The 15,449-nt window shown below is 39.8% G+C and overlaps 1 protein-coding gene across 2 annotated transcripts in view; it reads left to right on the top strand.

The window, feature by feature from the left end:
* Positions 1–15,449, top strand: part of ALKBH8 (alkB homolog 8, tRNA methyltransferase) — a 116,255-nt gene that overhangs the window by 36,157 nt on the left and 64,649 nt on the right. For both annotated transcript variants that reach the window (XM_043898194.1, XM_043898203.1), the window contains exon 7: positions 4,329–4,399. In XM_043898194.1, coding sequence (XP_043754129.1) covers positions 4,329–4,399 — 71 coding nt within the window. The remainder of the gene's footprint in view (positions 1–4,328; positions 4,400–15,449) is intronic.

Raw genomic sequence — 15,449 nt, 5'->3', positions numbered from 1 at the left:
GAGTGAAAAAGCTGGCTTAAGCTCAATATTTGTAAAAACAGGATCATGGCGTTCGGTTCCATTACTTCACAGTAAAAAAAATGGGGAAAAATGGAAACTGTGGCAGACTTATTTTCTTGGATTCTGAAATCACTGTGGATGGTGACTGCAGCCATGAAATTAAAAGATACTTCCTCCTTGGAAGAAAAGCTATGGCAAAACTAGATAGTATATTGAAAAGCAGAGATACCACTTTGCCAGCAAAGGTCCATATAGTCAAAGCTATAGTTTTTCAAGTAGTCGTGTATGGATGTGAGAGCTGGACCATAAAGAAGGCTGAGTGCCAAAGAATTGATGCCTTCGAACTTTGGTGCTGGAGAAGACTCTTGAGAGTCCCTTGGACAGCAGGGATATCAAACCAGTCAGTCCTAAAGGAAATCAACCCTGAATATTCATTAGGAGTTCTGGTGCTGAAACTGAAGCTTCATTACTTTGGCCACCTGAAGGGAGGAACTGACTTGTTGAAAAAGACCTTGATGCTTGGAAAGGTTGAAGGCAGGAGGAGAAGGGGACAACAGAGAATGAGACGGTTGGGTGGTATAACCTACTCAGTGGACGTGAGTTTGAGCAAACTGTGGGAGATGGTGATGGACAGGGAAACCTGTCATACTGCAGTCCATGGAGTCATAAAGAGATGGACATGACTTAGCAACTGAAAAACCACAACAGTGTCGATTGAGAGACTGGTGAAGGAAGCCATATAGTATATATTCATAAGATTAGTCTTCATGCCTAGCTGTTGTTTTTGTTCTACAAATACTTGGGAATCCAGTATTCATAGGGCAGAATGACTTTGTTAGCTATCTTGGGATGAGATTTGGGAAATGCCCTGGTTAAGCAGTGACTCTCAAGTCTTGATTTTACAATCAAGTCACAATGGTCACTTTAATGTCAAGTTATCTTTTTAGTTTAGACTTAGTTTAATTTTCATACTGTTCATGGGATTCTCATGGCAAAGATGCTGGAGTGGTTTGCCACTCCCTCCTCCAGTGGACCGCGTTTTGTCAGAACTCTCCACTATGACCTGTCCATCTGGAGTGACCCTGCCCAGCGTGGCTAATGGCTTCACTGAGTTACACAGTCACCTTCGCCACAACAAGGCTGTGATCCATGAAGGCTGTGATCTGGAAGGTGAGCCCCCCAGGTCAGAAGGTGTCCATTATACCTTCTGAGTGTCCATTATACCTACCTGAGAGTGGAGGTGATTGCTAATGGCTCCAGAAAGAATGAAGAGGCTGGGCCAAAGCGGAAATGACAGTTGTAGATGTGTCTGGTGGTGAAAGTAAAGTCCAATGCTGTAAAGAACAATATTGCATAGGAACCTGGAATGTTAGGTCCATGAATCAAGGTTAACTGGATGTGGTCACACAGGAGATGGCAAGAGTGAACATTGACATCTTATGAATTAGTGAATTTAAATGGGTGAGAGTGGGTGAATTTAATTCAGATGACCATTATATCTACTACTGTGGACAAGAATCCCTCAGATAGAAGTGGAGTAGCCATCATCATCAACAAAAGGGTCTGAAATGCAGTACTTGAGTGTAAAACTGATCTTGGTTCATTTCCACGGCAAACCATTCAGTATCATAGCAATCCAAGTCTATGCCCCAACCACTGTTACCGAAGAATCTGAAGTTGACTGGTTCTATGAAGACCTACAAGACCTTCTAGAACTAACACCACAAAGAAAGGTATCCTTTTCATTATAAAGGATTGTAATGCAAAAGTAGGAAGTCACATGATACTTGGATTAACAGGCAGGTTTGGCCTAGAAGTACAAAATGAAACAGGGCAAAGGCTAACAGAGTTTTGCTAAGAGAATGCACTGGTCATAGCAAATACCCTCTTCCAGCAACACAAAAGATGAGTCTAGTGATGTGGACATCACTAGATGCTCAATACTAAAATTAGATTGATTATATTGTTTGCAGCTGAAAAGGGAGAAGCTCTATACAGTCAGCAGAAACAAGACCGGGAGCTGACTGTGGCTCCTATCATGAGCTCCTTATCACAAAATTCAGGTTTAAATAGACGAAAGTAGGGAAAACTGCTAGGCCATTCAGGTATAACCTAAATCAAATCCCTTATGATTATACAATGGAGGTGATGAATAAATTCAAGGGGTTAGATCTGATAGAGTGCCTGAATAACTATGGACGGAGGTTCATAACATTGTCCAGGAGGTGGTGACCAAGCCATCCCAAAGTAAAGAAGTGCAAGAAGGCAAAGTGATTGTCTGAGGAGGCTTTACAAATAGCTGAGATGAGAAGAGAAGTGAAAGGCAAGGGAGAAAGGGAAAGATACAACCATCTGAATGCAGAGTTCCAGAGAATATCAAGAGGAGATACAAAAGCCTTCTTAAGTGGACAGTGCAAAGAAATAGAGGAAAGCAATCAATAGGAAAGACTAGAGATCTCTTCAAGAAAATTGGGGATATCAAGGGAACATTTCACACAGGATGGGCACAATAAAGGACAAAAACTGTTGAGGACCTAACAGAAGCAAAAAAGGTTAAGAAGAGGTGGCAAGAATACACAGGAAAAAAAAGTCTTAATGACCCTGATAACCATGATGGTATAGTCACTCACCTAGAGCCAGACATCCTGGAATGTGAAGTCAGGTGGCTTTGGGAAGCATTACTATGAACAAATCTAGTAAAGGTGATGGAATTCCAGCTAAGCTGTTTCAGATCCTAAAAGATGATGCTGTTAAAGTTCTGCACATAGTATGTCAGCAAATTTGGAAAACTCAGCACTGGCCACAGTATTGGAAAATATCAGTTTTCATTCCAGTCCCAAAGAAGGACAATGCTAAAGCCAGCTTCTGTACAGTTGTACACATTTCACATACTAGCAAGCTTGTGCTCAAAATCCTTCAGGCTAGGTTTCAGCAGTGTGTAAACCAAGAAATTCCAGATATATAAGCTGGGTTTAGAAAAAACAGAGGGGCCAGAGATCAAATTGCCAACATCCGTTGGATCATAAAGCAAGGGAGTTGCAGAATATCATCTACTTCTGCATTGACTACACTAAAGCCTTTGCCTTTGTGAATCACAAGGAACTGGAAAATTATTAAAGAGATAATTTAATTTATCTCTGACCACCTTACTGGTCTCCTGAGAAACCAATATGCAAGTCAAGAAGCAAAAGTTAGAACCAGACGTGGAAAAATGGAGTGGTTCAAAATTGGGAAAGGAATATATCAGAATTGGGAAAGACTGTGTATTGTCACCCTGTTTATTTAACTTATATGCAGAGTACATTATGCAAAATGCCAGGCTGTATGAAGCACAAGCTGGAAGCAAGATTACTGGGAGAAATATCAACAACCTCAGATATGTAGATGATACCATGAAAGTGGCAGAAATTGAAGAGGAACTAAAGAGCTGCTTGATGAGGGTGAAATAGGAGACTGAAAAAGCTGGCTTAAAACTCAACATTCAGAAAGCTAAGATCACAGCATCTGTTCCCATCACTTCATGGAAAATAAAAAGGGAAAAGTGGAAACAGAGACAGACTATTTTCTTGGGCTCCAAAATCACCATGGACGGTGATTGCAGCCGTGAAATTAAAAGATACTTGCTCCTTGGAAGGAAAGCTGTGACATACCTAAACAGTGTACTAAAAAGCAGAGCCATCACTTTGCTGACAAAGGTCTATATGGTCAAAGCGTTGGTTTTCCAGTAGTCATGTATGGATGTGAGAGTTTGATCATAAAGAAGGCTGCGCACCAAAGATTCGATGCTTTCAAATTGCTGTGCTGCAGAAGGCTCTTGGTCCCTTGGACTCCATGGAGATCAAAGCAGTAATCCTAAACGAAATTCATACTGAATATTCTTTGGAAGGACTGATGCTGAGAGTGAAGCTCCAATACTTTGGCCACCAGATGGGAATAGCTGACTCTTTGGTAAACACCCTGATGCTGGGAACGTGTTGAAGGCAAAGAAGAAGGGAGCAGCAGAGAATGAGATGGTTAAATAGCCTCACTGACTCAATGGATGTAAATTTGAGCAAACTCTGGGGATACTGAAGGACACGGAAGCCTGGCATGCTGCAGTCCATGGGGTCACAAAGAGTTGGACACGGCTTAGAGTCTCAACAACAGCAGCAACAACAAATTTAATTTTATTTACATTCATCTGAAATGTTTCCTTTTACCTAAAATTACAGTAGATTCCTGTTTATCAAATGATGTTTTCACTATAATCCTTGAGGCTATATTTAGAGATGTCTTAAATGTACTCAGAGGAAAAGTGAAGTGACCTATTACCCTATGTTCCATCTCAGGAATTCCTGCTCACATTGACACGCATTCTGCTTTTGAGGATGAGATCATTTCTCTCAGTTTGGGATCAGAGGTAAATTTTCAAACACTTTTATTAGCTATCAGCAAATGTCTTACCTTATGCAATGCTCTTTTCATAGGATTTCTCACATTTCTTATTTCAGATGAATTAAGAGTTAAAAATGAAATGTAAAGACACCATTAGCATTTAATTTCTTATAGAATGTGAAATTATCACAGTCTCTTCTTTTAGGTGTCCAGAGTTTTATGTATCAGCTCACTAGATGGCAGGAAAACCCTGTAAAATACATGGTACTTTTGTAAGTTAAGTAAAACCGAAATGGCCATTTTACAGCAAGTTACTGTAGCAGCATTGCCATCTAGTGGCTAAAGATAGTAGCTGCAGTCTATAGATTAAAGTGTGTCTGGAATTTTGATAAACTTGTTTACATATATTTTGTGATTCAGTCCCTTCAAAAACTTTGAACAGTAATAGGTAATGTTTCTTTACAAATAAAGATGAGGTTAATGTTTATTCACTGATATATTTTTATAGTATGGTTATACTTTATTTCATCTGCTATGTGAAAGTTGCTCTGTCGTGACCCCATGGACTATACAGTCCATGGAATTCTCCAGGCCAGAATGCTGGAGTAGGTAGCTTTCCCCTTCTCCAGAGGATCTTCCCAACCCAGGAACTGAACCCAGGACTCCCGCATTGCAGATGGATTCTTTACCAGCTGAGCCACAAGGGAAGCCCTTAAACTGCTACAGAAGCTATCAAAAGCATGATTTAACGCAATCCATGCAAACTGAAGCTCTGAGGCCTTCCCTCATAGCTCAGTTGGTAAAGAATCTGCCTGCAACGCAGGAGACCCTGGTTCAATTCCTGGGTCAGGAAGACCAGTTAGAGAAGGGATAGGCTACTCACTACAGTATTCTCAGGTTTCCCTTGTGGCTTAGCTGGTAAAGAATCCACTTGCAATGTGGGAGACCTGGGTTCGATCCCTAGGTTGGGAAGATCCCCTGGAGAAGGGAAAGGCTACCCACTCCAATATTCTGGCCTGGAGAATTCCAAGGACTGTATAGTCCATGGGGTCACAAAGAGTAAAACATGACTGAGTGATTTTCACTATATTTCATTCATGAAAACTGAAGATGGAGTTTTAGATAGAAATCAGAATTTAAAATCTAGAAGAGTCTTTAAAACACAAGGTTGTTTCAAAATCTTGTTCCTGGATGTAAATACTGTTTTCTGGTATTTTTTTGCATTTGCTTAGTTCAGTTCAGATCAGTCGCTCAGTTGTGTCTGACTCTTTGCAACCCCATGGACTGCAGAAGGTCAGGCCTCCCTGTCCATCGCCAACTCCTGGAGTTTACTCAAGCTCATGTCCATTGAGAGTCAGTGAGGCCATCCAACCATCTCATCCTCTGTCGTCCCCTTCTCCTCCTGTCCTCAATCTTTCCCAGCATTAGGGTCTTTTCAAATGAGTCAGTTCTTCGCAGCAGGTGGCCAAAGTATTGGAGTCTCAGCTTCAGCATCAGTCCTTCCAGTGAATATTCAAGACTGATTTCCTTTAGGATGGACTGGTTGGATCTTCTTGCAGTCCAAGGGACTCTCAAAAGTCTTCTCCAACACGACACTTCAAAAGCATCAATTCTTCAGCGCTCAGCTTTGTTTATAGTCCAACTGTCATACCCATACATGACTACTGGGAAAACCATAGCTTTGACTAGGCACACCTTTGTTGGCAAAGTAATGTCTGCTTTTTAATATGCTGTCTAGTTTGGTCATAACTTTTCTTCTAAGGAGCAAGTGTCTTGTAATTTCATGGCTGCAGTCACCATCTGCAGTGATTTTGGAGCCCAAGAAAATAAAGTCTGTCACTGTTTGCATGAATTAATGGAACTTGGTGCCATGATCTTAGTTTTCTGAATGTTGAGAGTTTTAAGCCAACTTTTCATTCTCTTCTTTCACTTTCATCAAGATGCGCTTTAGTTCTTCACTTTCTGCCAAAAGGGTAGTGTCATCTGCATATCTGAGGTTATTGATATTTCTCCCGGCAACCTTGATTCCAGCTTGTGCTTCATCCAGCCCAGCGTTTCTCATGATGTACTCTGCATATAAGTTAAAAAAGCAGGGTGACAATATACAGCCCTGACATACTCCTTTCCCTACTTGGAACCATTCTGTTGTTCCATTTGCTTAGTTCCCATCACTAAATTTTGCTTTGGCTTTTTAACTTTTGCTGAGCTTGTGTGATCATGTTGATACTATATCTATAGAGCTAGTGTATTTGTTTGATAAGGCAAAACCATCTTATCCTCTCCACTTGTGGATTCTTATTAAGTGCTTTACAAAATAATGAGGACAGGAAGGGAAAAGAGCTCTTCACTGTCTTGTTTATTTTCATTTTACCTCTTATCCTGGCTTGTAGCTTTAGGGGATCAGTAAAGAACATCTTTTGTCTTTTCCTCCTAACTGTGTAACCAATGTAGAGATGAGATAAAAGATAAATGAATATCAGAATGTCGGCTGCTGAGAAAACATGGAAGATCATGGCTTTGGATCTGTTGCCAACTGGATTTATTAATGCTTCGACTCTGAATTAGACATACTGTCCTTTACACTGGTACAGCTGATGACTTTTCCCGTAAAGGCAGAGGCTGTCCCTATAACAGAGGACATGAAGAAGTATACATTAAGATTCTGCATACTAGCTAGATTTGAAAGAGAGAAGAAAGGGCTCATTGAAGCAGGTTTGGCTCTAGGCTAACCAGTCAGCTGAGGTGTGCCTTCTCTGTGGAGAGTTGGAAGTAAAGAAATGGAGAAAAATAGGTCTTCCTATTACTTTCATTCCTATAGAAATTCTCTCCATTCCTAGGGAAATATAAAAAATGGGGCCTAAATATTCCTCCAACACCCTAAAAGGTGATTATATAGTTTTTAAGTTATAAAGAAGGGGAAAACTTGCCTCTAGTTGCACTGAAAATCTACTGTAATCATTAGCTCCATTTGGTGTCTCTGGAGTCACACACTTTTTCCCCTAGTGGGAAAAAAAAAAGGTAGTATAATTGCCTTACAGTATTAGTTTCAGTTATACAAGATAATACTTTGGTATTTTTATATTCTGTAAGATGATTACCACAATAAGACTAATTACCATGTGTTGCTGCACAAAGTTATTACAGTATTATTGACTATATTCTCTGTGCTGTACATTTCTTTTGCTAATTTGTTTTGTAAGTTTGGGAGTTTGTACCTCTTTATCTCCGTAACCTGTTTTATTCATCCCCCTATCCTCCTCCCCTGTTGGAACGACCAGTCCTCTTTATCTGAGTCTGCTTCTGTTTTGTTACATTTGTTTATTTGTTTATTTATTTAGATTCCACATATAAGTGAGATCATACAGCATTTGAATCTTTCTCATCTGACTTATTTCACTTAACATAATATACTCTAGCTCCATCCATGTTGTTGTAAATGGCAAAGTTTCCTCCTTCTTTATGGCTGAATAATTTTATGTGTGTGTGTGTCTCACATTTTCTTTATGAATTAATGGGCTCTTAGGTTGCTTTCATGTCTTGGCTGTTGTAAATAACACACATGGAGGAGCACGTATCTTTTCAAGTTTGTGTTTATTCCTTACGTAAGGCAGAGTTGTGTTTGAAATGTGCAATTTGCTGATGTGTGCTCTGGATTAGATTTGTTTGTGGTGTTTTCTATTTAACTTTTGATTGGATCTCATATTGCTTGCTTCACATATGCAGTATTGTAGACATGTGTTCATAGTATCTGATCAACTAGGAAAGTTTTCACACCAGAAATTTCAAATGATACTCTACTTCTTACACCTCACACTCAGAAGCAATGAGAAATAAGTTCCTTTGGGCCCCAATTTAGCTGTTTTGTCTGCTACTTGCAGATCACTCTTATATGCCATAAGGTACCACAGTATCAGGTATGAGTTTATTTTTGCCCCTCGTGTTAAGACTATTAAGGCTTGAACTTTAGAAAATTGCTTCTGACTGCAGCAAGGGAGCAGAGCTCATTTTCTTTCTTCAATCATTTTCACATGGGATGTCCTGTGTCCTCTGTATTGATTCCGGGGTGTGTTATCACTGCCATTGCCTCCTTCCTTTGAGCTTCACGAGACTTGGTAATCTTGAGATTCCATTTTTCAAGGAATTTAACAAGTGAATTCATGACTTTTGGTGTTTTTTGTTGTTGTTGTTTTATTGGGGTACAACTGCTTTACAATGTGGTGCCAATTTCTGCTGCACAACTTGATAAACGAGCTGTGTGTACACGTACAGGCCCCTCCTTGTGGGCCTCCCGCCCCGCCCCCACCCAATCCCACCCATCTAGGTCACCACAGAGTTTCCAAATGCCCTCCCTGTGCTGTTTATAGCAGGTTCACCCTAGCTATCAGTTTTATACATGGCAATGCATGCATGGCAGCCTCAGTCTCCCAGTTCATCACTCCCTCACCCCACCAGGGAAGTCCTTCACTATTGTTTTCTATTTCATTTATTTCTATTATGATCTTTATGATTTGGGGTTTAAAATTTTTTCTTTCTATAATTGCTCTAGGTGTAACGTTAGATTGTATATTGGAGATTTTTCTTGTTGCTTGAGGTGAGATTGAATTGTTATCAACTTTCCTCTTAGAACTGCTTTTGCTGTGTCCCATAGGTTTTGGGTCACTGTGTTTTTGTTTCTATGTATTTTTAAAATTTTCTCTGATTTCTCACGATCTCTTGGTTATTTAGTAGGGTAGCCTCCACGTGTTTGTGTTTTTTTATAGTTTTTTTTTTCCTTGTAATTGATCTCTAATCTCATGGCGGTGTGGTCAGAAAACATGCATGATATGATTTCAGTTTTCTTAAATGCACTGAGGCTTGATTTGTGACCAAGATGTAACCTATCCTGGAGAATGTTCTGTGTGCACTTGAGAAGAAAGTGTATTCTGCCACTTTTGTGTGGAATGTTGTAAAAATATTAGTGAAATCTATCCAGTCTATTGTGTCATTTTGTCATTTAAAGATTGTGTTTCCTTAGTTATTTTCTATCTGGAGGATCTGTCCATTGGTGTAAGTAGGCTGTTAGTGAAAGCGAAGTGAAGTCGCTCAGTTGTGTCCAACTCTTTGCAACCCCATGGACTGTAGCCTACCAGGTTCCTCCGTCCATGGGATTTTCCAGGCAAGAATACTGGAGTGGGTTGCCATAAGTCCCCCATTTTAACAAAAATTCAAAGTTGGGAAAGGAGCATGTCAAGGCTGTATATTGTCACTCTGCTTATTTAACTTATATGCCGAGTACATTATGAAAAATGCCAAGCTGGATGACTCACAAGCTGGAATCAAGATTGCTGGGAGAAATATCAACAACCTCGGATATGCAGATGATACCCCCCGCAGTGACAGAAAGTGAAGAGGAACTAAAGAGCCTCTTGATGAATCTGAAAGAGGAGAGTGAAAAAGCTGGCTTAAAACACAACATTCAAAAAACAAATATCATGGCATCAGGCCCAACACTTCATGGTAAATAGGGAAAAAATGGAAAGAGTGGTAGATTTTATTTTCTTAGGCTCCAAAATCACTGTGGACAGTGACTGCAGCCATGAAATTAAAAGATGCTTGCTCCTTGGAAGAAAAGCTTTGCAAACCTAGACAGCATATTAAAAAGCAGAGACATCACTTTGCTGAAAAAGGTCCATATAATCAAAGCTATGATTTTTCCAGTAGTCATGTGAGTTGTGCTGTAAAGAATGCTGAGTGCTGAAGGATTGATGCTTTTGAATCTGTGGTGCTGGAGAAGACTCTTGAGAGTTCCTTGGACAGCATGGAGATCAAATCAGTCCATCTTAAAGGAAATCAACCCTGAATATTCATTGGAAGGACTGATGCAGAAGCTGAAGCTCCAATACTTTGGCCACTTGATAGGAAGAACCAACTCACTGGAAAAGACTGTGATCCTGGAAAAGATTGAGGGCAGGAGAAGAGGGCGACAGAGGATAAGGTGGTTGGATGGCATCACTGACTCAGTAGGCGTGAGTTTGAGCAAACTTTGGAGATAGTGAAGGACAGGGAAGACTGGTGTGCTGCAGTCCATGGGGTCACAAAGAGTACTTAGTGACTTAGTGACAGAATAACAACAACAAAGTCCCCCACTATTATTATTTTACTGTTGGTTTCCCTTTTTGTGATTGTTAGCATCTGCCTTATGTATTTAGGTGCTCCTATGTTGGGTGCAGAAACATTTATAATTGTTATATCTTCTTGTATTGATCCCTTGATCATCATGTAATATGATTCTTTGTCTCTTTGTAACATTGTTTATTATAAAGCCTATTTTATCTGATATGAGTGTTGCTGCTCTAGCTTTCTTTTAATTTCTGTTTGCATGGAATATCTGTTTCCATCCCCTTCTTTCAGTCAACATGTGCCCCTAGGTCTGAAGTGGGTCACTTGTAGACAGCATATATAGGGTTTTGTTTATATATCCATTTAGTTAGTCTGTGTCTTTTGGTTGGAGCATTTAATCCATTTGCATTCAAATTAATTATTGATATATATGTTCCCCTCACTATTTTCTTAATTGTTTTGGTGGATCTTTTTCTTCTCTTGTGTTTTCTGCCTAGAGAAGTTCCTTTAGCATTTGTTGTAAAGCTGGTTTGGTGGTGCTGAATTCTCTTCTCTTTTGCTTTTCTGTAGAACTCTTGATTTCTATGTTGAATCTAAATGAGATCCTTGCTGGGTAGAGTAATCTTGCTTTTAGGTTTTCCGCTTTCATCATTTTAGTATATCTTGTCACTCCCTTCTGGTCTGCAGCTCCCAGGTAGGAGGCAAGGAAGGGAAAGTGGTTTCTTGTGGCCTTTGATTTTAACTTTTCTTAGAGGTTGGAAACTAAGCAGGCATGTGTAGTATAGGTGTGTGTGTGTATGTGTGTGTGTGTTAGTCATTCATTCATGTCCAGTTCTTTGTGACCTCATGAACTATTGCCTACCAGGCTCCTTTGTCCATGGAATTCTCCAGGCAGGAATACTGGAGTGGGTTGCCATTCCCTTCTCTGGGGGATCTTCCCAACCCAGAAATAGAACCTGGGTCTCCTGAATTGCAGGCAGATTCTTTACCATCTGAGAAACCAGGGAAACCCATGTAGTATAGGTAGGAGATTTAAATTCGTCTGCTTTGGAAAAATATGGTATACCAGAAGGCTTCTCTTCTAGGTACTTTTCAGCTTAGGAAAGTATATTCTTGGGAATATCATCTTTTGTAGAGTGACAAAAAGCTGTATTTGTTTTATTAAAAATGTACCGAGTTCCTCTTCACCCCGACAGTGGACTAATTATCTCATGATATGGTGGGATTCTGTATTTATAAATCCAGGGAACATGTTAACAGACATTTTTGTTATTGCTGTATTTTTTTGTAAGTAATTTGTTTCAGTTTTGTATCCTTGAAGTTGTGTTTGTCTCTCCTTTTCTACTTGTCAGGATAAAACAGTAATCTGAGTTCTTGTTCAGGGAGCCAAAGAATGAACTTTACAAACATGCAAATAGTCACACAGGCAGAGTTTTATTTTAAAGGAGAGAGAAGTGTAAAGCTCCCAGCATAGACGCTGAGAGGAGGTGAAGTGCCCTGAAAGGGCAGCAGTTATAGCAGTTTATATCTTTACCAGTATTGATCTGTTTGTTTTTGGTTGGCTCACATCCCCGATGTATATAATTTCTGACCAATTAGTTTGAAAGTCCCTATGTCCAGTTTGTCATTTTTATGACTTTTCTTAAAATCCCTCTGTCTTTGAGTTTTCTTAGTCATTGAGTCACTATCCTGTGACTCTTTCTCATGACCCCAGGCCGTCATTTAAGGACCGGATAAGGACCAGAAGTGTGGGCTAAGAGTTAATGGTCCATCTAGTATTTTCCTATCTGATAAGTTGGTCAACAGTTACTGATTGTTCTGTCTTGAGTCTGGATATTTTATGACCCTCCATGTCAGGGAGACTTTCCTCTGAATGCCTGGAATCAGGAACAGCAAGTATAGCTTTAAGTCAGTGGAGCAAAATGTTTATATGGGAGAAGGAGTTGAAGTTAAAAAAATGAACTGGAGGTCCTGGCCCTGCAGTGACTGCCTAACAATTTCTACCTCACAAATGTGGCAGACATGGCCATGATGAGGTATGTGGAATCCTTTGTGTGCTGTTTAAAATAAAAAGCAAACTTACTTCAAGCAGACTTACTTACAAGTTGTCACTGAACCAAATTTGTATCTACTTGCCTGCAAAGAGTAAAGCCAATCTGCTGACACTGTGTTGTGGTGAGGAAGAGTGCAGCATTATTTTTGTAAAGGCATCAATACAAGAAGGATGGGTGGCTTATGCTCTAAAACCCTGAAGTTTTCAGAGTCTCAGAAAAGCTTGTTAAAAGGCAAGGTGAGGGAGGGGAGAGTCAGGGTATGTGATCAGCTCTTGCACAGTTCTCTGATTGATGGTGATCTGTTGGTGCTTTATTGGACCGGAACCTGGTGGTCCGGAGTCGACAATGAGAGAGTGAAAGAAGGAAAGAGGCTAATATTCCCTGGGTTACGCAGCCGGCTTTCGCGCTCCAGGGAATCAGCCAGAAATAGAGAGATAGAGAGAGAGAGAGAGAGAGAGAGAGAAAGACACGGGGACCCAAGCTCTGATGGAGCAAAGGTGTTTCAATCAACATGGTGTGGGCATATATACTGTCTTACAAGGTAGTTATTCTCAGCAAAGATGAAGATTAAAATTCCAGACTTACAAAACATAAGGCGATCCATATTAAAGAGAGAGAGTTGTAAACAATCACTTTTACCATTTGGTTCATAAGAAGGAAGAGGGTACTTATCACTATTGAAAAACTAATGAAGGAAATGCCTGGATTCCTCAGCCCTGGGAGAGGCTTGCCCCTCCTCTTAATTCCTGAATATTCAGGAATTAATAAGGAACAGAGGATTCATGACAGATCCAAAGTAGCACACAGGAAGCCTCCTGTTAAATGCTTCCTGACAGTTCCCCCTATTTTATTATATTTGTAAAAAAAAAAATGGGTCCTGACCAATTGAGTCTGGTTAGTATTAACCAACCTTATAGAAAGCAATGATAAACAACAAATATAATTATCAAGACAATCACCAAAGTTACAGTTCCAGACCCAATGCTGTGGGTAATACTTGGAAACCATCTTTGTGAGTCTAGCCCAGACAATCGATCAGCGAGCTGTTTAGCTAAAAGTTTTCAAATTAGTGGAAGAGGGCAGACGTTTAGAAAAAGTTTCAAAGATTTCCTTTTGTAGTAATTGTACATTCAGAGAAGCTTTATCATGTAAATGAAATTTGATTTGTTCCTAGTTGTAGGCACTATGATTGAATTGAACAGGAGTAACACAAAATTGGCAATTAATAAAAGTTACAGAACGTAAAGTCTTATTAAATTGTAAATTTCCTATGGCTATAACAAAAGGAAGTGGGACACAGGCCTGTTTAAAATATGACTGATTATAGCGAAAGTAATAGGTACTATGACCACGACTGGTCCCTGTGAAATGTCCGGTCTAAGTCCCAAGTTCTTCGGTGCTGGCAGCAAGTTTCCATATGTCCCATTGTTCAGGCCCAATTTGTTTATCGAGGACGATTCCAGGAGGAGGAGTGGATGCCATTCCACCCTCAAGCCAGCCAAGAAGTCCTTTGTCATGGTAATGTTTCATTAGTAACCTTTTACATAATGTTTTTTGTTCTTTCCCTAACTCTTTCCCTAAAGCTTCAGCAGTGTAAGCATGGTTCACAGACAAAGGGCGGCAATGTCCGAAAGTCTTCTTTTGGAGGCAGGACGAAAGCCCAAGTTTGTCAGCTGACGTTTACGCATAATTTTGCTGGGCCCAGGCACAATGGAAAGACTTCATAACCTAAAGAAATGTTAATTAGTTTTCCCTCCTCCACAGGGTGTGAGGGTTCCAGGGAGGGGGCATATGGGTGGAGTCATTGGTTGATATGATCGGTCTTTTCTTCATCCATTTTATGACCTATAATAAAGGGGGGGTTGGGTAAGTAAGCCCGGTTAAGTTTGGGAGGCACACGCTAGCAGTCTGAGCATTGCCAGGAAAATGTATTCTGGACTCCGAGGCATTCCCTGTTGAGAGACCAGATTTTTAGCTTGATTAGTAAGGGTTTTTAATCTGTCCCCAAGAGGGGAGGTCATAGGGTTGATGCTGCTGAGGGCAGTGCTTCCTGGAGATCTTTAGAGCCACCATGGCCCGTATTGGAATTTCTTCCTCCTGGGGTTCTTGTTGTTTCATCTCCATTTTGAATGTCGGGGACCCCCTTGGGTTGGATTTTCCAAGGGAAAAGTTTGTTGGATCCATCTGGGGAAATACAAGCATATACCTTTCCCTGTAAGATTAATTTCCCAGATTTCCACTGTTTATTGAACCCATCTTGATACTAAATGGGCAGAGGAAGAGAAGTGTCCTTCAATTCCTTCGAAATGTCTTTCTGCCCTTATTAAAATATTTCCCTGTGGTAGGTTTAAAAAATTTAAAACAAAGTTGTATTAACAATAGTTATAGGTTTAGAAAATATCTTATGTTGGAATCTAATAAAGTCTGCTTTAAGTAAGGAAGACAGTAGTGTTGCTGTGTCTTTTTAAATTTTTTAATTTGTAACTTTAGTGTGTGATGTGCTCATACATGTGTAATATGAATGGGAGAAGTGCGGTTTTTAATAACAAATTGTAGTTCAAAAAAGTGTTGTTGAATAATAGGTTGATTGGAGTTTATGGTGGAGGTTTTTATATTTTTTAATACAAAAACTGAATATATAGAATCAGAGACTATATTAATGGGGTAAGGATGTAGGCAAATAACTTCATTAAGAGCATATAATTTATTTTGTTGAGCAGAATGAAATTTAGTATAAAAGACTTTATATTCTTTAAGAGACCAGAATGAAGTTTTGGCATTTTTAGTCCCTTCTATATGAAAAACCTCAGCTTGTGGTATAGGCTGTGAGCTGATAATGTGGGAAATAATAAATTCAGTATTTTTGAAGAAATTTCACAGCTTACCAGAAGGATAATGAAATGAAATTTCTCCAAAATATTT

Source organism: Cervus elaphus, chromosome 1, assembly GCF_910594005.1.
Source record: "Cervus elaphus chromosome 1, mCerEla1.1, whole genome shotgun sequence".
Taxonomy (NCBI): domain Eukaryota; kingdom Metazoa; phylum Chordata; class Mammalia; order Artiodactyla; family Cervidae; genus Cervus; species Cervus elaphus.
This window is presented reverse-complemented; position numbering and strand designations above follow the sequence as displayed.